This window comes from Chrysemys picta, chromosome 6 (genome assembly GCF_011386835.1).
Source record: "Chrysemys picta bellii isolate R12L10 chromosome 6, ASM1138683v2, whole genome shotgun sequence".
In the NCBI taxonomy this organism is placed as follows: domain Eukaryota; kingdom Metazoa; phylum Chordata; order Testudines; family Emydidae; genus Chrysemys; species Chrysemys picta.
In genome coordinates, this window is record NC_088796.1 from 59,080,832 (window position 1) to 59,105,045 (window position 24,214).

Here is a 24,214-nt window from a genome sequence, read left to right on the forward strand (position 1 = left end):
AGCTACTCCTGCTGTCTGCATTTCTTTTTGTTTGCTCAGCCACTCAGGCTCTGCATCAAGCCTCATGCGCTCTGGCCATTTATGTGGCAGTTTTACAAAAGAGGGAGTTATGCAACCCCAATCATATACTGAGTGATCACATAGCACATGGAGCCTAGCATATACTTAAATATCCCAGATGAATTTTATTAAAACAATCTTCATAGGAATTATATACATTTATAAATTTATTTTTATATTCACATATATTTAAATTCAGGTGAATTACAACAAAACTACACATCATATCCTGAAAACACATGCATTTTATCCACAAAAAACACCTGTTAATCATAAATGTGTTACCTTATCTGTGGAGTTCTCTTGTAACTGGGATGGGCCTGAGAATATCTGCAGGCTAGCACAGCCAAAGATTTCTCCAGCACTTCTTCTAGAATCTCCTGGGCTAACTTGGGGGGTAGGATAGTCCACAGATCATGATGGAGAGCACAGCAGAAATAATGCCACATCTGGACAGAGAATGAGCATCTTTCCCCCTGGAAAAACCACCACACATTAAACAATAGAAACACATCTTCCAAAATGTCAGCTTGGTTCCTGTGAATCTAATTAGTTCAGGCTGAGAGGAAATAGCTGAAGAGTTTGAGACAGTAGATGACCAAAAAAAGATTCTTGACAAGATGTAAAACATCTTTATTGACAAAAAAACACATGTTTCATTTCAGTTACTAAACCAATACTCTACCACAAAGCCAAACCACAAACATTTGACCTACTATATGCTTAATTAACCTACTTCTGACCTATTGTTTTAATTTTACTTTAAAACTACATACAATATTTTGCAATCACTAAACTAACCAGATTAGTTTAATATATTGGCTACCTCTTTTTAAACAAGAACCAAATTATTTAAATTACTTAAGTATGTCTATTTCCGTAGATCCATAATAACCACTGCCAGATTTTTTATGAATCTTTGGTTGTGTATAATTATATGAAAGAACAGCAGAAAAAAATAGCCAACCAACTAATCTCCTTACTATACACATGGGCAGTTGAGAAACATTTTAAAAGTATTTTGATATTTCACTATTGCATTTTAATAACAATACCAGAAACAAAAAAACAACAACTGCCTGATTTTAAGACAATTTTAAGAGTTTGGCAGATGTTCTCATGCAAGTGAAGCTGGCCTCATTTTGTCCAAGCCAGACCAGCAGCTTATTACAATTTCCTGGTTTTCTTACATAAAATAAACTTCAGCTATTATGGGTGGAGTATATTGAAAAAAATATCAGAAAAGAGTAGAACTTTACCCATGGAGATCTTTGCGTAGAATGCTTCCTAGACAAGTACTAACTGAAATGTTCATACATTGTTTGTCACTGAGTGTTTTGATACCTTATGGTCTTCTAATTATGAGATTCACTATTGTAGATTTCTTCCAGGAGAAGGTGATCAAATGTGCAAATATTTCTACATAGTGGACCACAAGGTAAATGAGAGTCAACAGTGTAACACTGTTGCCAAAAAGGCAAACATCATTCTGGGATGTATTAGCAGGAGTGTTGTAAGCAAGACACAAGAAGTAATTCTTCCATTCTACTCCACGCTGATTAGGCCTCAACTGGAGTATTGTGTCCAGTTCTGAGCGCCACATTTCAGGAAAGATGTGGACAATCTGGAGAAAGTCCAGAGAAGAGCAATAAAAATTATTAAAGGTCTAGAAAACATGACCTATGAGGGAAGATTGAAAAAATTGGGTTTGTTTAATCTGGAAAAGAGAAGACTGAGAGGGGACATGATAATAGTTTTCAAGTACATAAAAGGTTGTTACAAGGAAGAGGAAGAAAAATTGTTTTTCTTAACCTCTGAGGATAGGACAAGAAGCAATGGGCTTAAATTGCAGCACGGGAGGTTTAGGTTGGACATTAGGAAAAATTTCCTGTCAGGGTGGTTAAACACTGGAATAAATTGCCTAAGGAGGTTGCGGAATCTCCATCACTGGAGATTTTTAAGAGCAGGTTAGACAAACACCTGTCAGGGATGGTCTAGATAATACCTAGTCCTGCCATGAGTGCAGGGGACTGGACTAGATGACCTCTTGAGGTCCCTTCCAGTCCTATGATTTTATGAAATATTCTCTTTATTTCTACAAATATACGTCTTGCATTCACAGAATAAGCACATTAAGGACAGAATAATTAGCTTCCATTTCTAATGGAGACTAATTCTTTTTTGGTCATTTTTAGATCTTCTAGTATCAAATTAAAATCAGTCTCACAATAAGAAATATGACTTTCTAAATGAATTTTCTATGTGGTACAGCATTTATAATGTTTTAGTAAGTATCTGGATGCCTGAGAGTCTTGGAAATTCTCTGGGAGCCTACAAACTCTTATCTTAACATAAGTTTATACTATTACACTTATTATTATATAATATTTTTGTTCACTATATATAATCTTAAAGTGGTAAATTTAATAATGTATCTTTTCTAACATTGTGCCTCTAAAACAGAAGCAATAGTGTTTTGATTAAAAATTTATATGAGATTCATTCCCTTTTGCTGACCTGTTTTTCTGTTTGTTGCCATTTCTACAGTATTCTACTGGTAAACATCTGCTATTTTTGAAGACTTTGTACAATGTAAACAGATGTGAGCTTTTATTTAGATTATATATCAGGAAACAAGCAGCGGGGCTTTATTACATAAGCGACTCAATATTATCTTTGAACAGACAATTTTTTATTCTTAGACTATTAGAAAACATAAGTTCCTAAAATTGCAGCAGATGTCTGCTATACTAAAAGCTTGATTTTAAAATGTAATCTGGAGAGCTGGCCTGGTGGCACAGCGGGTGTTCAATGTACTCCACCAGTGAGATACTGCACCCTAAGAGGTTCACACCCTGACAGCTTAGAATGTAAGTGCTTTATGATAATAATGTACTTAGGGTTCAGTTCAGATCTCACGTACATGAGCACATATTGATCCATATCTTGTAAAATCATTACTGAACTTTTACAAACTATATGTCCATATGAATAGAACAGAGCTCTTAGCCTACAGTTAAGATGGGATTGCCTGCTTTTCTCTTGATCGAACACACCACTGTTTTCAAAATCAGTTGGATTACCAGAGAGGTATAGAGAGTGTGTGAAGAGAGAATGCAGTCAGGTGTCCCAATGCAAAAACATTTGTAAATTGAGCTATTTTTACCTTCACTGTGTAGAAAAGCAATATCACTTTATTTTAGAGAGTATAAATAGCCATGGACTCCCAAATTTAGTTGGGGTCTTTGGAGGTTACCATTGTACAAATAATAATAAGTCTATAGAAAATGTCGCTACATGTAATCACAGAGTGCCACATTCTGACAATCTTACTCATGTTGAGAATGCCTTTGTCTGTATATATATAGTCCCATTTTCTTTTGTGGTGTGCAATTTATTATTTTGAACAAGAGGGGCCAGCCAGTTCTGCTTCTCAGCACAGGGTGAGTGGGGCCGGCGGTGGGAAAAGAGGCGGGGCAAAGCCCCACTCCTCCTGCCACAATTTGAATGCCATGCATTCCTTGGAATAGGTAGGGAACAGCCCCTGGGATCTCCAATGTGTAAGGGCTGGTGTTCCGCCTGGTCCTTACACAGGCTGCATAACAGTGAGGAGGGGAAGGTTCCTTCCTTATATGCTCCCCTTCTGATGCATACATCCATAAAGCAGAGATACACTCTGTCCCTTAGTTTGGTGGGAGAGAGTGGTTCTGCTTTTTGTGAATTTTAACTGAGGACTTACAAATGGTGCCAGATCAATTGTCCTGAAGACTGAAGAGATACAAGCTTTCTTCAAACTACCTCCCTATGTGCCTCAATCCTGACCAAAGGAGCGAGGATTATTCAGTCAGTCCTTGCTGTCTTTGCTGAGACTGCTAACAATTTGTGTCAATTATGATGGTGGTTTTTGTGAGGTGGACAACTGTTTGCTAGTTGCTGGAATGAGGCCACTGAAAACTGGCCACAGTCATGTGGTAAGTGTAGACTGTTACCAGTGCAGACCAGATCCCAGTCAGTGACCAAGAGGTACTGGGCTCCATACTACTGGCAACTTCCTGAACCATCCAGACAATATTTAAGAAAAATAAAATCAGTTTCTTTTTTACTCTGTTCTGAGAGACAGAGACCCTTTAATAGCACCAGCCATGGAAAGTAACATTTAATCAATTGAACTCTCCAAATCCTCACCGTTGAAAGAGAAGGTATAACACAATGGCTCTTCGTAACTGGCTTCCGGAATGTAAGTATCAGATACAAAGGAAATTCTGCTCCACTATAGGAGGCCTGGGAGATGGTAGAGTCATACTCAGAAGCCTAGTTCTCATATATGGCAATTGTAACAAGCAAGGACAGGGCCATGGTTGCTGTAGATCCTAATTATTATTGATAATGAAATTACAAACATTTTACGTGACCCAGAAATCACATTCAAGGGATTTCACGCAATATGTAGTCTATAATCAATGGAATAGTTCACTGGAAGTGGGAAAGAATCAATATATTCAACTGTATGTTTTATTAATTGGCCCTTGATTTTCTTGCACTAAAATAATTAAACTCAAGTTTAAGAGTAGACTTGGGATTCCAAAATTCAGACAAAATCACAATATGCAGGTTAGAATCATATGGCTGGATTCTGTGGACAAGGATACTGGTCACTTGTGCTATCTGAGCCACCTACCAAACCCACAGTAGGGAAGCAAAATTTGAAAGAATGACAAAAGAGAAATATATTAAATAAGAAAAATACTTATAATATGCATATGTATTGGGAGGGAAAGAGAAAAAAAATACAAGTCTTACAATCATCACAGGGAGTATTTCATGCGAGAAAAAATTTACATTATTCTGGTATAGTTATTTCTTTGAGTCTTATACTATATAGGCGTCAATATATTAACCTTCTCTCCTTTTCTCCATATAGGGGAAACTATCTATTTTCAGCCAATCCTAAGAAACAGTATTTTACTAGGCAAACGGCATGAGAACCCTTATTTAATTACCTCACTGATTAATCTTAAGTCTTTTAACTATATTTTACTAGATCATTCCTAAGAAGATATTTACATACAGTAACAGAGCTATTTTAAAAACATATCCCAACAGCCCTTGTGCACAAGTAGTACAGATCTTATGTTTCTAATTAGTCAGAGAGCAGATAAGCAGTAAAACACATTTATGTAAAAGGAGGGGAAAGTAAACTTAACCTCACACCTCATAAAAAGCTTTGTAGTCATCCCAGTGGTGGCTCTCAGCATCCTGTAAAATACTTGTAGCACAAACTCTGACGCAGTAGTTGGTAACTTGAAACTGGAGAACATTGATGAATTCCTGATATCCCTGGACAGGCACTAGGAACAGGGGCCTGTTCAGAGGGAATGATCAAAGAGGCAAAGATTTAAGGCCTGTGCAGTAGGAGGTAACAATCCACAGTACTACAAATGGTTTTGATTATTAGTTATCAATCATTCATTTCCTCTTGGGCTTGAAGTCTGAGCCCACATTCACTTTCAAAAAATCTGGTCTTTGTTTTGCAAGCTCTTTGAAAATGTACATCTGCTGTTCTACAAATATGTATTTCTGCTTCAGACAAACTGCATTATCAATACATCATTCAGAAGTAAAAGTATTCTTCTCTATTATTACAAGTGAGAATGTTATTTTGTCATTCAATTGTCAATATTGTTGGAAGACACTATGCACTTTTCAGCAGTAACTTTTATAAAGCTAGCATATAAACATGAGTCCCACGGACTTATAAAAAGCGTAACTGCACAGATATGAATGATCACAAACTGTTTTGAAATGCGCACAAATAGAATTATTTGGGGGCAGATTCTGTCATGAACCAAGATACACTCCTTGCAAGAGAGGGGAAAGCATTAGGGATCCAATAATGGTTCTCTGATTCTGATGCTGTCCTGGCCCCAACCCTAGACTGCACTAAGTTACAACAACTGGGTATGGTCCCGCAGTGCTCTGCTTACACCTGCCTGAGGGGAGCACAGTGCCAATCCACCCCCTCCTCATCCTATCATGCACAGCCATCCTTGACATGCCCCCATGGAAGGATGCGTGGAGGGGAGACTGGCCTGGGAACCAGTTCCACCGTTTTACACCAGTGCATCAATTCTCTTCTTTCACCACAGGAATTCTCAACTGGTCAGTAGCTCCAGCTTATGTCCCCTTTGCCCCATTCAGGCAAAGCAACAGGGAGATAATAGAAGCTGAGAATCAGGACTGTTTTTAAATGTAGATGTGAATCATAGCATACAATATATTTTTAATTAGAAATCAAAATCATAATATTTTTTACTAGAGATGGTCAAAACTGGAACCTTGAATCCAAACCCCTTTAAGTTTCTGCTTGGGTCTGCATTCAGATTTAGATCCCAGGATTTGAACCAGCATCTTATTTTGACTCTAGGTCATACTGAAATCCACAAGGAGCCTGTTTTCCAATTCCAATTCAGACATGACCAGATCACACAGGATGAGCAGATCAAGAGATTGTTACTGTTCTGAGCCAAAATCTCCTAAGAACCATTTAGATGGTTTCAGGGCCATCAGGTCCAAGCATTAGCTCTAATTCAACCTCTACCTGAACCCTTACCCAACCCTACTCTGGATCCCAAAACCTCTTCTTTGACCTACCTCTAATTTTATTTAGCATCCATCTAAGACTTATTTAATTAATAAATTACCCTCTTGTAAAAGTTTATTGGATACATATGCTCATGGTGCTCAACACAATCTTCATGACACTAATGTGCAGGAACATATCTTCATGTTGTCAAAGATTACATTTTTAACATTGTTTTTATGAAAATTAAGCTGTTGCTGCAGACAAAAATGAAATGGAAGTCCTCCATTCATCCATACCATAATATAGTGTAGACAGCCATAATATAGGAGTATTTGCTCAAGATTAACGAGTAAAGAATTTGCATTGCCTTGCCAATTCAAACCTTGAAGATAAAAATCAATGTTTGTAATAACTACTTCAAGTTATCAATATGTCTGATCTTTCCTAAAAACCAGTGCAAATGGTACTTTAATTATAGGAAATATTTTGGGTATATTTACAAGTATTATAGATTATACATTATATCACTGAAATGGAATCAACGTTCCATATTATCTATATTTGAACTAAAACATATTTAAAGGACTCACTTCTTGCTGGTTTCTCTCATTATATTATCATACATCATAAAATGCTGAAAGATATGTACTGCTGTGGAGAGAACAGCATACAAGTTTTGCAGTGGAGCCTTGGAGGGCACTTCTTTGCTTCTCTCCTCCAACCTTTCCAGGACAGCTGTTGCTACTTTGCAGCACGCCTCCACAAAGTTTGCTCTAATTTCCTGAAGAGAATCATCTCTGCATGCCAGAGCCAGTGGAAGCACTGTGTCAAGTTCTTCCATGATGTCAGAACAAAACTAGGGAGAAATAAATGTGGCATCAAGTTATCTGTACTCTGACAGCTCTGTGTAATTTATGTATGCCAGGGCCAAATTCTTGAATAATGAAATTGGCACAACACAAATATATTGAATCAGCCTTATAAAAATTTCAATCTCTGGTATAGAAGGCAAAACATTTATTTATAATACATCAAATATAACTTCACAATCTTTGTGCTGTATACCGGCACAGTACAGGCTAAAAAATATTTAAGGATTTAACCTTATATAAGATAATGCCCTAATTTTGCTCATGCCCTCTCATCACATATATTTAATGGCGTTCAGAAGATAAGACTAATTCCTTCCAAACAGGGATAATTCTCTAAACTATTATATCATTTTCAAAAGCAATGTTTTAATCAATTTCTTGCTGCTAGTTATAGGTTGGACATTGTCATCTTCTAGTAAGTGTATGTATTGTTCTCAATAAAGCCATCTTACTAAAAGTCTATACGCTCCTTTAACTAAACATTTTATAATTCTGCTTAGTATCAATTGCTTTCCATCCTAAATAGGTAAAACACTTGCAAAAATTACAACATTAAAAAGCTTTCATATATTATATATCCTTAGACTAACCATTTAATTAATCAATATATCTGACCTTTTAGCCAAATCAAAGAACTCCAATTTGGCCATAATATCGGTTATGTTGATTAATTAAATGGCATGCCTAAGGAAATAAATACAGGAAATCCTTTTATAGCAATGCTTCAAATTTTGCAAGCATATCATCATCAAATTGGGATGTAAAGCCACAGACACTAATCGGAATGGTTTTGAATCCTTTTGATGCAAAAAAAATAATAGGGGCAAAATTAAAAAGTTCATTTTGTTTAGTACAGACTATATGTTAAAGTATAACACAATGTTTGGCATTGTATTGTAATGCCTTTCACTTTCTTTTTAACTCCATTTACATACAACTTGGAATATTAATGGCACTGTAAGCACTTCAAAGCTTGGACGGCAAAAAACCTTGGCATTCTGTCTCCCTGCAAACTTCAGATCTTTGGATACCTGCCTTTGCTATTCGTTTTGGTTGTTCCACCTCGTGGACCGTTTCCCAGGACTCTTTCATTTGCTGGATGTTTACTAGGCTCATTGTATAGACTGCAGCTGAAGCCTGTTCTTTCTGCTCAAGCTGAAGAATTTTAGTTGAAAAATCTTCAATTGCTATTGTTATACAGTGCGCCACAGAAGAAGACAGGTCTTTAAATGCATTCCTCCAACTAAAATCCAATAAAGTAGTCTGAAATATAAATGTATCTGACATAAATCCAAACTCAGCAATGAGCATTACTGTTGTTACGGTTCCAATCTTATATGACTACCAGTATACAAGTTACGTAGAGATACTCTGTCATACTGTGAAAACCATTCACATAACTCGGAAAATACAATTCACAAACAATGAACTAACATTAAAAGGCATATGTATTCTTAACACAGATTAATACATATAGTAATGTTTCATCTAAATTGCCATTGGAGTTAATAAAAATATCAAAATGTCATTTATAAAAATCTATTTCAATAAAACTATCTTTATTTGAGCAGCAGGCTGCACTTTACTTACCACATAAAGCAACCTTTAAATTCAATATATTTAATAAAGTCAATTACATTTTATAGCCGTTTTTATAGTTTATATTACAAACACCATGTAATATTCTCTCTTACTTCCTTAGCATGCTTATAACTCAAAACCAGCAAACCAATAATGTGAATGGTAAACGGTTTAGAGAAACCAGTTTTGGCATACCAATGCTAGAATTTCCCTCTTTAGTGCTGCATTTGGCCACAGTTTAAACTAGTCTAGGTCGTTCACAAACCTGGCCAAAAAATTAGAGATCTCTGAGGTGGATCTGAGGAATGTCATGTACCACCCCCTGGTTCACATTAATTCTGCTTTTCACTGCTCTGATGGTGTAAAGCCATCTTAAAGCTGGACAATGGTGGTCAACTGATAATGTCTCTAGTTTAAGGGGAATATTTCAGGGCCTAACCTAACCAGCCTCTGACATAAGCGGTATGGTAGGAGAGGGGAGGAGATAGGACTCTAACAACCCTAGCTGCTGCAATAGCCTATTGTGCGTGTACGCTAAGAAGTTAGGCATTATAACCAGCCAGAAATGGAAAAGCGCTTACATTGCTCTAACTTGTGTCAGGGACTTAATTGATCCCAGAGCCCACCCCACAATTTGGGGAGTACAAAGGCAGCATAATACCACTTTCTCCACATTGTCTTCGAGTCCTGTGCTAGGTATAGCTCATCTGGATCAAAATACTTTCTATAAAGATAACATTCAAACATAAGTCCCACAAACAGATCCAAAGTGTATTTAAACAAGCTGTTTGTGGCCTAAAATTTGGGACTGATTAATAAAATTCCACTACTGGGCAATGAAGGACTTGGCATGTCTTTTAAACCTCTTAAGTTCCCTAAACTCAACTCCAACATTTAATTGGTGAATGGAGGACAGACCAAGCCACAATACTGCATATGCTTTCTGCAAGGATTACAGCACTAAATGCCTAGTAAAGGAACTAACACAAACCCTAGCAGTAAGCATCTGCATGATCAGCTACTAAGATTTCAGTACATTTTGTCAGCCTATGGTATATTCAAGAACACATGGAATATTAAATAAAGACTTTTATGTTTGTGCACGGTTTTGGTTTTCCTCTTTGTAACTGTGACATTGTGTTCTTCTGATGTTAACTTTGTTACAGTATAATGTGTACCAAAAAATAAAAATAAAAAAAGATTATCCCCTTTGTCTCTTTACATACAAATTTTGTATAGGATTTTTTTCATCCTGAGCTGAGATTCTGCAGTTTAACATTAATTATAATATTCAAACAATTAACTTCTGGAAACAGGTGTTTATAATGAGTATGCCAACAGAATCTATATTGGTGACAGAGAGAAAAAGAAAAAGAAAAAAATCCTTATAAAGTGCAAGTCTCTTTTCATACTCACCTCTTTTACCTGAAGTAACTGTTCAGGAAGCACACTGGTTTCATTTGCTCTAGTTTCCCCTATTAAAAGCTCCCCACCAGCTTTCTTCAGAACTCCTGCACAGTATGATAAAGGGGATCAAAGGTAAGATTAATTCTGTAGAAAAATCTGCAGCCTACAACACCTTCTGATATATCAATATGTAGAATAAAAAAATTCAACAAAATGTAGTAGAATACTAATGTTGCGATAAAGTCAAATTCAGGTTATACACAGCTCCTTTTATATAACCTTATGAAATCCACATCCCATTGTATTCATATTTTACACATATGCATAGATAATGTATAAAATATAGTTCCTTTTGTCATTAATTCATTTTTATACTGATTGTGCAGTCACCTGTTTCTAGCGAGAATAGATAACTTTAGAGCAGCTGTGTAAAAATTAATTTCTATTCTTTGTTCAGTAAATTAAATAAATTATGTGGCACTATATATTTTAAACATTTTAGCGTTTTAAAAATTCTGACACATTAAGAATCAAATGGCAGCTAATTATTATATCCAAAATAACAATCAGAGTAAGTACAGACTTCTTTAGAACTAATACCTCATTAGCAAAGCCCAACATATATGGCCCAGTCACATACCATTGATCTCAATGGGAATTTTGCCACTGATTTAATCTGGAGTAAACCAATAACTGGGACAGAGGTACAAACTGAGGGCCCGGTCCTGCAAACACACATGAATTGCCCCATGCAGTTATTTGCATGTGTGTTTGTGCTATCTGGCCCTTAGATTTACAGGACAGAGGCCATGTCTATTCTATGTTCTGAGCAGCACTAAACATACCACCAGCGCTCAACAAGTAAATAAAAGCAATGTAATTAATAATTTAAACATCCTTCCCTTTCCTAATATACAGTTTACATACAACACTGGTGCAGGTATTACTAATTTACTATGTCTTATGTGAAATTAAAGACAAGAAACAAGGAGCACTAAATGATAGAATGCTATCAAGCATAGCTAAAGAATATTGTTAAGAGCATATATTAAAAGGTCTTCTGCAGCTTGAAGGCATTGGCAATATGTATGCTCAAAGTTTGGGAAAGCTTTTCTGTTGAAGAAAACATCTAATTTTTTGAGATCCTTAGGATCTCATTTGTCTAACATGGATTTTCCCTTCTCCTTAGATAGCACATCCTTTGAAGGAAGGTATTTTGCTTATGCTCTTAAACAATGTTCCATGGCTTGGAATGACTTCCTCACGTCCTGTTTTGAGTTATGTTAATGAAACTAGTTCCAGGGAAAAATAATTTTTATTTTTAGAAATATGAAAAATAAAATGGCAGAATATAAAGATGGACAATACTAATCAGGTCACCTACTTCACCGCCTTCCTACTGCAAGTAGTTTTCTGCTATACATTTAATTCTGCCTATTTTTAAATGCACTATGTGATGGAACTTCCAATGCTTCCTTTGGGAGATTGTTCCTTATTTTTAAGAATTTGCTCTCAGGAAGTTTCTCCTGATATCCAATCTACCTAGGAATAATGAGCTGACACTGAGAAAGAAAATTTATACTTTCTCTTACTATGTTAGATATTCATCTGCTGGTAGCATTCACAACCTTTCAATGTCAGAAGACTTACATTCTCTTATTGTCACTACTCAAGTAAGCAATATATAATTCACTCTTAATCTTTTATCAAAAAGTCAAATGACTAGCCTCCATTTACACTGTCCTTCGGAGAACACCCTCCACCTTGTTAATATTTTCAGTGAACTGACCAGAAGCGAACATAACATTTTGAAATAGATCCTCAACTAGTATAAATTGTCATAGGAGCCATGATAATTTACACTAGTTAAGAATCTGCCCCGTTAGTCTACAGCAGAGCTGTGCAGATATGATCAGTTGCTTGTAACCTGATATGTTTGCATATATATTCCAGAACTGCTGACATATCTCAGTAAAAACTCCTGTGCAAATTACACACCACTATCAAACTTCTCCCTCCAAGACCAGATTCTAGCACAGCATAAACCTTCTCCAGACCCAAGTGCCCCCCTCCACCAACCCCAGACAATTTCGGTGTTCTCCCTTGTCTAGGTCATTACTGAAGCCTGGACCTAACACAGATCCTTTCAACATCTCAAAAATAATTGTTAGAAAGGTAAATAATACTACAACCAAAGTTACCTGCAGGTTAGATTGCCCATCTATTTGATATGAACTCAGCCAGGATTTTTATTTTAACTCCACTAGAGATAATAGATTCTGAAGAAAATGAAGAATATCAATAGAAACATCAATAATAAAAAGAAAAACTAAAAATATTTTAGTAATAATAGATTTGAAGTCCTCCTAGGTTCTGTGCTCCATCATGAACTTCTAATTTGTTCTCACATACCAAACAGAGGAAATATGCATCTCAAAGTAAAACTCATATGTCTTTCTAAGTGTAAATTCCATCATCCCGTCAGTTTGCTCCTTTGGAAAAAAAAATATTTACTACAGAAGCTATAACTGCATCTACCTTTGGGACCAAAGCAAAGATCATATTTGTCTTGCTGAAGTCTGTACAACTTCAAACACTGTCTATTAAGATGATGCACCTTGTAAATTTGATCCTATTTTCCTTTTATTATGCTTTCTAGAAATGGATGTAAAGTAAAAAATTTCTTCTTCTTAAGCTGTGAAAGGAAGACCTTTGCAAATCTTTTTGGTCCCCTGAGGCAACGCTTGTAAACCTAAGGGCTTGACAGCTTTGCCCAGGGTGTTTCAAAGAGCTCTACTGGAAAAAGCTTTTCTTGGCACTCATTATCAGATCTGTCCAAAGTTCACCTTTCTCACTAGAATGGAAAAAGGGTGAGAGAAAGATGAAAGTGTGTTAGATGTTTTTGATTTTTAAAAGTCTCAACAAGAGGCTTCTGAAAAGCCAGAGGAAAGAGAGAAAACGCATCTTAAAGATGGAAGGAAAATGCAATTTGTCAGTGTATTCTTTATTCTAAATAAGGATCTCACACTTAACCCTGACTGCTACTGAATGTTCCAGGTTCCTTCAAATAGAACCTGTGATGCTGAATGTACTAGGTATGTCTGAACATTCCAGTGATTTCAATGGAATGTAAATAGATGAGAGCAGGTATGGTGAAAGACCAACAAGGAAAGGGTTAATTATATCCACTCCCTGCTAGAGAGCCCTGATGGCCAAACCTACCTTTTTCCCAAAAGGATAAGAAATGTAGACTTGCCCTGGTGACACACTACAATTTGGTGGTCAAAGTGCTTTCACATTCTATTTTTAGCGGTTTATGACTTCCCCCCCAAAAATGCTTTTTGACAGAAATTCCTCATGCTTATTCGCCTCTCGGAAGTATATTGTTGTAGCAATTCTAAAAGCAAATTCTATATATTGTTGAGTTGGTGGTGCACGAATCAAGTATTTATATCAGTTAAATCATTTTTCAGATACCTTATTTGTGGTTGGATAATTGAAGTATACTTTGGATTTAAGCTTAAAACATGGTATGTATGTAGTCCTCAGTGAGGAATACCTGCTTTTGCAATGTTTGAAAATAAAGTAGTCAAGAAATAAACCTATGAAGAATTTAAAAAGCATACTGAAAATAAATTATAATAGAGAATGTAATACAGAGATTATTTTTGTTCATCTATGTGAAACAATTTGGGGGATTTAACCTATTGAATACATTCCAGAGAATTCCAGACACAGAATTCTCAAACTGAAGTCACAGAATTGTCCAGATCACCTCAGTACAATTGCTACAGCCACCTCCCTACAGAGTTCACTTTGGTTCAGTGTGTCCCTTGGTGCTATTGTCTGCCATGGGGTTACCATAAGAGAGTACTGGTGGGCAGTACTTCCCTGTAACTTCTATTTTCAATCGCCTAAGTTGATCTTCTAAGGTTTCCATTGTTCACTCTGCAAAGAATCTTGTCTTGTTGGCAGCTAGAAGTGTGAACTACATGTCTTTCTTTTCTTCACTGTTCTTTTTTTGGTTCACAAGCAACCTCCTACCAAAAGCAGAATCTGTGGAAGAGACTACATCCAAGCAATAATGCTATGAAAAAGTATGAAGAGAAGCCCAGGTGGCCACCTTGCAAATTTCCAATGTGGAAGCCTTCGACCTCTCCGCCCAAGAAGCAGCTATAGTACTAGTGTAATGAGCTTTACAAACCCTGGGAGCCTCTTTACCCTTAACTACATACGCCTCCCTAATACAATCCCTTAACCATCTAGCTAAGGAACTCTTAGAAGCCATTTGACCCCTCTTAAGACCCCCTAAGAGTACAAACAATCTGTCAGAAGATCTGAAATCTTTGATTCTTCTGAGATAAACCCTAAGTGTTCTTCTTACATCCAATTTATGCAGCCATTGCTCTTTGTCATCGCTGGGTCTAGGGAAAAATGAGGGCCAAGAATCCTCCTGGTTTAGATAAAACTCAGATACCACCTCTGGCAATAAATAAATAAATAAATAAATGAGGAACTGTCCAAAGAACTACTTTATTTCTGATGAAACTTTACAAATGTTCTAAATATCAAGTCTGAAGTCCCCACATGATATTCTGAACTAAGAACAACTAAACTTGTTATTCCAACAGCCAAAAAATATTCAGTTACTTCCTGGTATGACTTAAGTACAAGGCTAATAAGGGCCTCTTCTAATCAAGACTATCAGTGAGACAGTTATCAAGCTTAATCAGGATAATATAGGACATTGACAGAGAAGATCTTATTTCCCTTCTGGATTCTTGACAGAAAGCTGGAACAACTGTAAACATAGTTCTCATTCTTCCACATCAGATTATCTTTCAGGTAGCCACTACAACCGAGATTTCTAGTAATAAGAAGTGAAGATAATGCCAACTAATATTTTACTTCTCAAACACTGTTTTCTTATTTCTCTGGCCATGCCTGCACTTCATATTTCTTCTTAGTAATTGATGTACTTCAGAATGGTTTTCTGAATAAATCCAGATCACCTTAATCAGAATAGCAAGTCTGAAAATGAAGGTGTTAGCTAGGCACACTGCCCTAATCTGTATTAAATATATCATCACATTTGTTAAATGGTGACCAAAATTTTGTACTTCCTTTGGAACCACGGGAGCCTTCCATCCCAGAATGCTGCCACTGCAGCTGATCTAATGACACTCACCTGTTCGGATATGGAAGCTAGGGCCACCACTTAGGAGACAATACGAGTATAGAGACAGTCATAAATGAGTAGAAAAATTCAGGAAAAGAAAAGCTCAAACCATTCAGCACCAACAGTTTTATGTAAAGTGAAGGTCATGTGTAAGTGTTTGCAGGGTCAGGGCCTAAATATGCCTCATGGAAAACAGAACATTTCCTTGTTAACATTCCTTCTTTCAAAATATATATTACTCTAAATAACTAGACAAAAGGTGTTTCTGTACAAAATATATTTTGTTAAACACAATCATGTTGTTTTCCTGTTTTCAGAGTTTCTTAGAGTAATTACACTTGTATCTAAGAGAACAGAAACAACACTACTCACAATTAATGTAGTTAAGTAAGGCATACAATTTCCTGCTAACAGGGAGAAAGTATGATAGACTGAGTGAGAAAGAAACTCATTCCACATTGAAATCAATAGGAAAAACAGAAGGCTTTGAATACCAATTTTAAATGAGCTTCAATATATCATCTAAAAATACTTTTAGGTTAATTTAGTGTTGTTTTAACACAAAATGATTTCTATTTCTTTATTTTACTGACATAGTGTCCAGCAAATTCAGGTTAAGAATGCATTGCTCTACTCCAGTGGTTCCCAAACTTTAACAACGTGTGAACCCCTTTCACTAAAATGTCAAGTCTTGCGAATCCCCTCCTAAAAATGAATATTTCCAGGGATTTTCTCCTTTACCTGAGTATAAGTTATAAAAGCAGTGATCTTGGAAATATTAAAATGTTTTATGACATGCTTATTACACACTATTATTAATAATTATTTATCATTACAGTATTTTTATTACATTATGAAAATGGCACCACTCTTCCAAGATCTCACTTTCGTAGCTTGTATCATTTTGAATAAGCCTGTTATAAGACAAGGCCCTATGTTTCATCAAGGAGTATCAGATGTCAAACAGCATGAAGGGGTACGTCTATACTTACCTCCAGGTCCGGCGGTAAGCAATCGATCTTCTGGGATCGATCCTGGAAGTGCTAGCCGTCGACACCGGTACTTCTGCTCCACGAGAGGAGTACGCGGAGTCGACGTGGGAGCCTGCCTGCCGCGTCTGGACCCGTGGTAAGTTCGAACTAAGGTACTTGGACTTCAGCTACATTATTCACGTAGCTGAAGTTGCGTATCTTAGTTCGAAGTGGGGGGTTAGTGTGGACCAAGCCAAGGTATTTAAGAAGCCAACTCAAAGAGTTCCTCCTACACAAGCATTCAGGTCTTGAGCAGTCCAGGCAAACAACACACTTTACAACAAAGCTTAAACTTGTTCTTTATAATAATTTTAAAAATAATACTAGCTGCCTATTTAATTTTAAAAACAGCAAAAAATATCCACCTCCTTTCCATTACTTATAAGGAGTCTTGAAGTTTAAATTTCCTCAGTGTGATAGAGATGCTTGCTTTGATCTGCTTAGCTCTTGGAAGTCCAGGCGCTCCGGGCTGCTGGCCCCATGCTGCCCGGGGTTCCTAGAGACAACTCTGTCCACCATTAGGGAATTTTTCCCTGAGAACCCCCTGTAACATTTCACAAACCCCAGTTTGGGAACCACTGCTCTACTCCATTGACAAGTTGTATACCTCTCTATTCTTTCTTTCCATGCTTCTTCATTTTAAGTGTTCTTAGACCATACTCCCAGAACACATTTCTTCCCAGCCCACAGCTTGGTGCAGAGATACAAAGCACATGACTCTACCTACCTATCCTACTCCCTGAGCAGCCTAGCCTCATTTCTAGTGTAAACTTTTCTTGCAGCCTAGCTAAAGCTCTTGAGATTATATACTCATTGGTGACCTGGTCTAAGTGTATTGGGTAAAGAAGCTGGGAAGGGGAACATATTATAGGCACACCATTTCTCAGCTAGTGGATTTTCTTCATCTCATTTCCTAGCTTGCAGGGTTACACATTTTCTTCATCTCATATTTCTGGAGATAGTCCAGTAATAAAATAAGGAAAGGGAAATACAAATTAAAGACCTGATTCTGCAAATATTTACTTCTGGGGAAAGTGCTTATTGCTATGAGATGTCCCACTGAAGTCAATGGAACAACTCAGTAGTGTTTGCAGGATCAAGCTACAAATTAAAACAACTATATTTACATTAAAACTATTTTAAATGTACATTACATTGACCTAAAATTAGTGTTCAAAGTTCAAGGATTTCCCCACTGAATATAAAAATTGCAGCCTCCATGGAACAAGCTCAGGAATATTCACAGCAGTGGAAACCTCCATCTATTAGTTTGTTATATAGAATATATGTAGAAAATGTTTATTAGGCAACACCAGTGTATTTCACTCCATATCAGAAATAATTATAATATAATCACATCTTTTACATACAAGTATCAATTCTTTCCCACAAAAGCTACAATTTAAATATACATCTACATTATTTTAAATAAATATTTAATGAGATGTTGAAAGATACTTGTTGATATGGGGGATTGGAGAAAAAATGCAAACATACAGCAATTTATTTTTATAATACTGCAAATTTAATTTAATTTGGAATTCATACCAAGTGATCCTTTTCCACAAACTGAAAAGAGAACAGTATGTGAGGAAAATTACACATTACCTTGAACATTTTTGTTCTTCTCAGTGAAACAGGGCAACAACAGAATTTCTGCAGAGAGTTCTTCAACTCTTTCTTCCATAAACAAAAAGAGTTTTATAAGCTGAGAAAGACATTTGAGTTGATACAACGTTAAGCAGAAGTTCCTTCCTTTTCTGAGGCATTCTTGGGTAGCTGTCCAAATAAAAAGTCATAACATTTATTTTATTTCTTAGTAGATATTATGTAAAATATGCTTATGATAAAACTAAATTTTATTAAAATACACGGTATAAAATCAGTCTTATTATTTGTCATGACACAAGATAATCTAATATCATAGTCTGAACTGTGTCACTTCCTTTTTTAAAGGATCAGATCCCTGAATCCAGTGGAGATGCGCTCAGTGCACAAATGAAATGGGGGAGAAAGGTGGTGTAAAACTACTTTTCTGCTCCTCCAATCCTGGAGTAGGCTGGGAGCTGAAACAAACAAAGGACAAACCTAAAGGCTACTCTAAATTACAACTGTCAGAGAAGTCCCCTTGCAGGATCAGTCTGCCAAGCAAGGATCACCAAAGCAAGTTGCATTTCTGCTCCACCCATCTCCAGTCCCATTTCCAAACCATACATCTGAGGGGATGGGAGAGAAAGAAAAAGGAGTAAGTGACGTAAAACCAGCCACATCTGAGAAATCTCCTATTTCCATCTTTGGGCAGTTTTCTTCAATTGCCTCATCAACCAAAATTTCATTGTATTCAACTCTTTGATCTTGATTATGACCGTTTGAAATTATATTACAAATACAACATAATAAGTCTCCTGTATCCATCAGATTATGGTAGATACCATAATCAAGAACCATCAACACTGAGCTGATCATAACCCACAACAAGATTGTTACTCAGTAAACATCTTGGCAGATTGTAGTGGTTGCTTTTTTCTTTTTATCCTTCTCTGGTTTGATTCCAAACTAAAATAAAATTCACTAAGATGCACACATTCTGTAGATGAATGTTTTTATAAATAAAATTCTATATGATGGATGCAACCCTACCATTGTTTGCAAACATTAAAATTATTTTTGTAATTTCTTACCTTACATACAATAATATATTTTAAACTTTTCCTGTTTTCTCCACAGTATATGCTGCTTCTTATTGGCAATGCTATTTAGCATAACTATGGCAAAACACACAAGAAGGCCTGAATATATATGCCAATTTTGCTTTATAACATATATTTATTTTACACATATCATTCAGAAGTTATCATTTTTTAGGATTGACAATATTGTCTAAAACTAAAAATCAGGAAGTTCAGTCCCTATATTAATGTGATCACACACACACAAAAATCAGCTTTTGTTAATAGAGTTCATATTCCTTTGGTAGATCTCATTTACATATGCCATATTACAAAGTAACTACTGAACTCCAGATTTCACTATCCATTAGCTAATGCAGGTGGGGAACATTCCAGTTAAAAGTTTTAATTCAGAAAACATTCTTAGCAGTATTTTGCAGACAAAAACATTGTGTTGCAAAAAATTGATTGAGCAAATCAAGAAACACCCCTTTACCATATATTAATGGTTTGGGACATCACATCAATACACTGTCACTTGGCAAGTCACCTTGTCAGTTTAACACTCTACTTGCACAATACAGTTAATGAATATGACATCTGAGTGAAAAGAGACATCAATCTAACTCTCCACAACCCTAAATATGTGGGGTTTGAAAACAAGTGAAACTGTCAGTGAACTAATATCAGCAAGCATTACACTCATACAACAGTTATTTTTTTCCAGAAATTGAACATTTTATTTTCAATGGTTAAAGCTTGAAACATATAATCACTTCACATGAACCAGGGAACCCTGCTTGAGCATGGAGCCAGACTGTAGAAGGCTGTGTGATGGTTTTTATTTTGTTTTACTCAATCACACAGTTTTTAACAAGTAATATTTAATATTTTTATTTTTATAACTTTTGGAATGTAACATTTCAAAAAATGATAAAACTGTGCATGATAGGGTGTACCAGGTCCTTTGAGCCCCCTGCTGGAGGCCTCACAGTCCTACCACACCTGTCCCAGGAAAAGAGCAGCAAAGGTCCTCCAGACCTACCTAGAAAAGCTGCAGGGAAGCAGCCAATCAGAGCACAGCAGGCTCAGTTAAAAGGAGTGGCAGATCCCTTTGAAGCAGAGATGGTTCTTAGCCATGGAGTTCAGCTGAGAATCCAAATGCAGGGCCATCCCTAGCCATTTTGGTGCCCTATACAGCCCCCCTGAGGGGGGGAGCTGTGTGGGGCCCCAGGCCTCTGCTGGGCGCTGGCCCCAGGCCTCTGTGGGGGAAGGGGGGAACCACCCCCCAGCCCCAGCCTGCTCTGCTCCCCTGGTTCCCAGCCTTGGGGGGCAGGGAGCGAACTGCCCCCCAGCACTCACCAGCGGCGTGGCTGGGAGCCAGGGGAGTGGAGCAGGCTGGGTCTGGGTCACTCCACTTACCACACAGTAAGTGCAGGCCCAGCCCTGCTGCAGTCCTCAGGGGAGTGGGGGCAGGGCTGGGGCAGAGGAGGAGTGGGAAAAGGCGGGGCTGAGGCGGAGCAGGGGCGGGGACTTTGGGCAAGGGGTGGAGTATAGGAAGGGCTGAGGTGGAGCAGGGGCGGGAAGAGGCAGGGCTGGGGCGGAGCAGGGGAGGGGGGCCATGGGAAAGAGGCGGAGCAGGGGCTGGAGCAGCATGCAGCTGCACAGGGCATCAGGAAATGTGGTGCCCCAAATTTCCTGGTGCCCTACACAGCTGCGTACTTTGCATATGGGTAGGGATGGCCCTGTCCAAATGTGACAAAGTTTGGGAGTGTTTGGATTTGGTTTTTTGGGCCCTTATATAGCGATAGAACAGAGCCAATTTTGGGCCCTTATATAGCGATAGAACAGAGCTATGAATTTTATATCCAGAGCTGAACTTCCCCTAAATTCAGAATAAATGTTTTGGCATTAACAGTCACCCTTATACTTTTAAGAGTTGAATAAAAGGAAATATCATATTTGTGTTTCTATTGCTAGTAGTGCTGCTGCTTCCTCCCTTCCCTCCCCACCCCAAAAATAACAGGTAATAATATTTGCATCACTGCATTGCCATTCTTAGAGGCCTGTGCTTCCAGCAGAACACATGCTGAAACCCTCCTTTTTTTCATCCTTGCTTGAAAATGTATAACTGAGTATAACTAATGCGCTGATGTTTGTCTGAGTCTGCAGACAGCCAGAAACAATAGCTCTCAGAAGTAAGAACTGTACCATGCATCTCAATGGGATATTAACTCCAAGACCTATTGCTCATACTGCTGCCCCTGTCTACTGAGGAGGGGAGAGGTCCACCTGTCATTGCTACTGCAGGGGCCAGATAGGGCCTTATATAGCTCTGTCCCCAATGTCTCAACTTTTTTATGGCCCTGGATTTATGCCCTTCATCTGGACCTGCCAATACCTCAGGTGCCTGATATCATATGACCCTCAGCTCTTCAATGAACAGGAAGTAACAAATTCCTCAAAGCCAACACAATTACAAACATTCTATACAATTATGTTACTCCAAAATATCTTCCCAAACTCTCAGAAGAGAACTCTGAACATTTTTTTCAATGGAGATATCCTATCCTATCTCCTAGGACTGGAAGGGATCTTGTAAGGTCATCGAGTCCAGCCCCCTGCCTTCACTAGCAGGACCAAGTACTGATTTTGCCCCAGATCCCTAAGTGGCCCCCTCAAGGACTGAACTCATAACCCTGGGTTTAGCAGACCAATGCTCAAACCATTGAGCTATCCCTCCCCCCTCAATGAACATTTAAAATATATTTTAACTGGACCTTAAAGACCGAGTTCAAAGTTCTTGCAAACCATTAAAGGGGTGTAGGAAAACATTAAAAAAAATAAGCTAAGCTGTAGTGTATACATGAAGCGATATTATATACTTTTTCAGATCATAGCATATTGTACTGTAAAACCAGCATTTTTTCTTTGAGTTTAGAGGTTAAATATGTTCTATAGGCACTCTGACTCTGCGACAGTACTTAACAAAACAGTAACTGTAGAAAGAAGATGTTTGTAAATTTCCTAACCACTAATATAACTGTATTTCAAGGTGGCAAGAGGGGCTTTAATTAATTGGGACACTTCAGTATTATCAGAAAACAGAGAGGAAAAGATAGTATTCTTGTACCTTAGGGAAAATGTTATTTCACACAAACTAAGAATGTAGCTGCCTGCTGCTCCATATTATAGAAGGGGGTATTAGGATAGAGACATGGAACCAGAGACTAATAATAACTGTGGTCCCCTCTGGCTTTATAATCTATGAATGGAGAAGAATGCTGCGGATTAGGGAACCAGAAACAATGGTTATTTACCCTATAGTAATTGTGGTTCTTCAAGATGTATTGCCCACATGTATTCCACTTCTGGTGCACATGCATCCTACACGTGTGGGACCAGAATCTTTTTGAACTGCACTCTCTGTTAAGTCCATTCCGGCAGCTAAGGGTATAAAGGGTAGGGTGGCTGCAATCACTCTCCAGTTCCTTCACCAAAACAGAATCCACCTTTACAGAGACTCTGTAGACGTGGAGAAGGCAAGTGATTGCTCACATGTATTCTACCTCTGGTGACTCACAAGCAGTAACTCAACACCTGGAGTAGAGTGACTGAAGAGCAGCTTTCCCATAGTGGGCATCAGGTCTGGAGCACTCAACTCAGGAGTACTGCTTAGTGAAAGTGTGAACTGAACTCTATGTAACTTCTTTATAAGGCTATGTCTACACCATAGTTTATGTCGGCCTAATTTATGTTACCAACAGAAGTTATAAGCGCCAGTGTGGACAGCGCTATGTCGGTCGGAGAGCTTCTCCTGCCAACATGGCTACAGCTGCTCGCAGAGGCTAGAGTAGTTAAGATGATGGAAGAGCTTTCCCCTGTTAATTTAGAGTGGCTCCATTAGAAAGTTTACAGTGTCGCAGGTGCACTGATCAGCTGTGCCACTGTAAACTCTCTAATGTAGCCATGCCCTTAATCTCTGAGTTTGGACACCTCATAGAGAAGCTGCAAATGCTACCTGATCTCTGGTGGAATGGGTCCTCACCAGCCCAAGTGAATGCAAATGGTCTACTGTATAACATGTTTTGACACAGTCCAAGACCTATTTTGACATCTTTGAAGTGAATATCGGTTGACCTTTCATCCTGTCAACAAATACAGAAACAGTCTAGGAGAACTCTTGAATGCCTTTGTTCTGTCCAGAAAATAGGAAAGATCTGACAACACTGAAGGTGGGAAGTTTTGCTTCCCCACCAAGTAATATCAGTTTTGAGGAAGGAAATTGGTAGATGGATCATCTGGTTGAGAAGAAAGTCAGAGACCACTTTAGGTAAGAAATTAGAGTGAGGACTAAGCCTACATCTACACTTGGAGCTGGGGTATGTGTGATTCCCATTCAAGTAGACATATTTGTGCTAGCTCTCCTTGAGCTAGTGCCTAAAAATAAGAGTGTATCTGTGGTAACACAGGCAGTGGCGAGCAGTAGCATGAGCTGTCTACCCCAAGTAAATATCCAGAGGGTCCAGGCAAGTTTGTTCTCAGGGTGACTAGCCCATGCCACTGCTCACCACTGCCCATGCTACCACAGCTACACACCTATTTTTAGCAGGCTAGCTCAGTGAGAGCTAGCATGAAACTGAACAGTAAATGTACCCTTAGAGTCACTTTGTTTTTGTGGAATTCTGTATTGGATTATCCCACCATAAGGGCTTGGATGTCGCCTCTCCATCTGGCTGAAATTATAGCCAATAAGAAAGGAAGTCTTAATGGACATACGGTATAAAAAGCATGTTGCCAAAGGTTTAAAGGGAAGTCCCAAAAATCCTATT

General features: G+C 37.8%; 1 protein-coding gene across 8 annotated transcripts in view; it reads right to left on the bottom strand.

Moving 5' to 3' along the window:
- Positions 1-24,214, bottom strand: part of KIAA0825 (KIAA0825 ortholog) — a 419,242-nt gene that overhangs the window by 254,178 nt on the left and 140,850 nt on the right. For 5 of the 8 annotated variants that reach the window (XR_010588808.1, XM_005306902.5, XM_065550178.1 and 2 more), the window contains 6 exons: positions 18,322-18,492; positions 10,513-10,607; positions 8,551-8,778; positions 7,234-7,499; positions 5,272-5,422; positions 346-536 (listed from right to left, as the gene is read on the bottom strand). Coding sequence is in view for 7 of the 8 variants with exons in the window: in XM_005306902.5 (XP_005306959.2) it covers positions 346-536; positions 5,272-5,422; positions 7,234-7,499; positions 8,551-8,778; positions 10,513-10,607; positions 18,322-18,492 (1,102 nt within the window). In the remaining variant the exon portion in view is untranslated. The remainder of the gene's footprint in view (positions 1-345; positions 537-5,271; positions 5,423-7,233; positions 7,500-8,550; positions 8,779-10,512; positions 10,608-18,321; positions 18,493-24,214) is intronic. The other 3 variants (XM_065550179.1, XM_065550180.1, XM_065550182.1) reach the window with 3 other exon arrangements.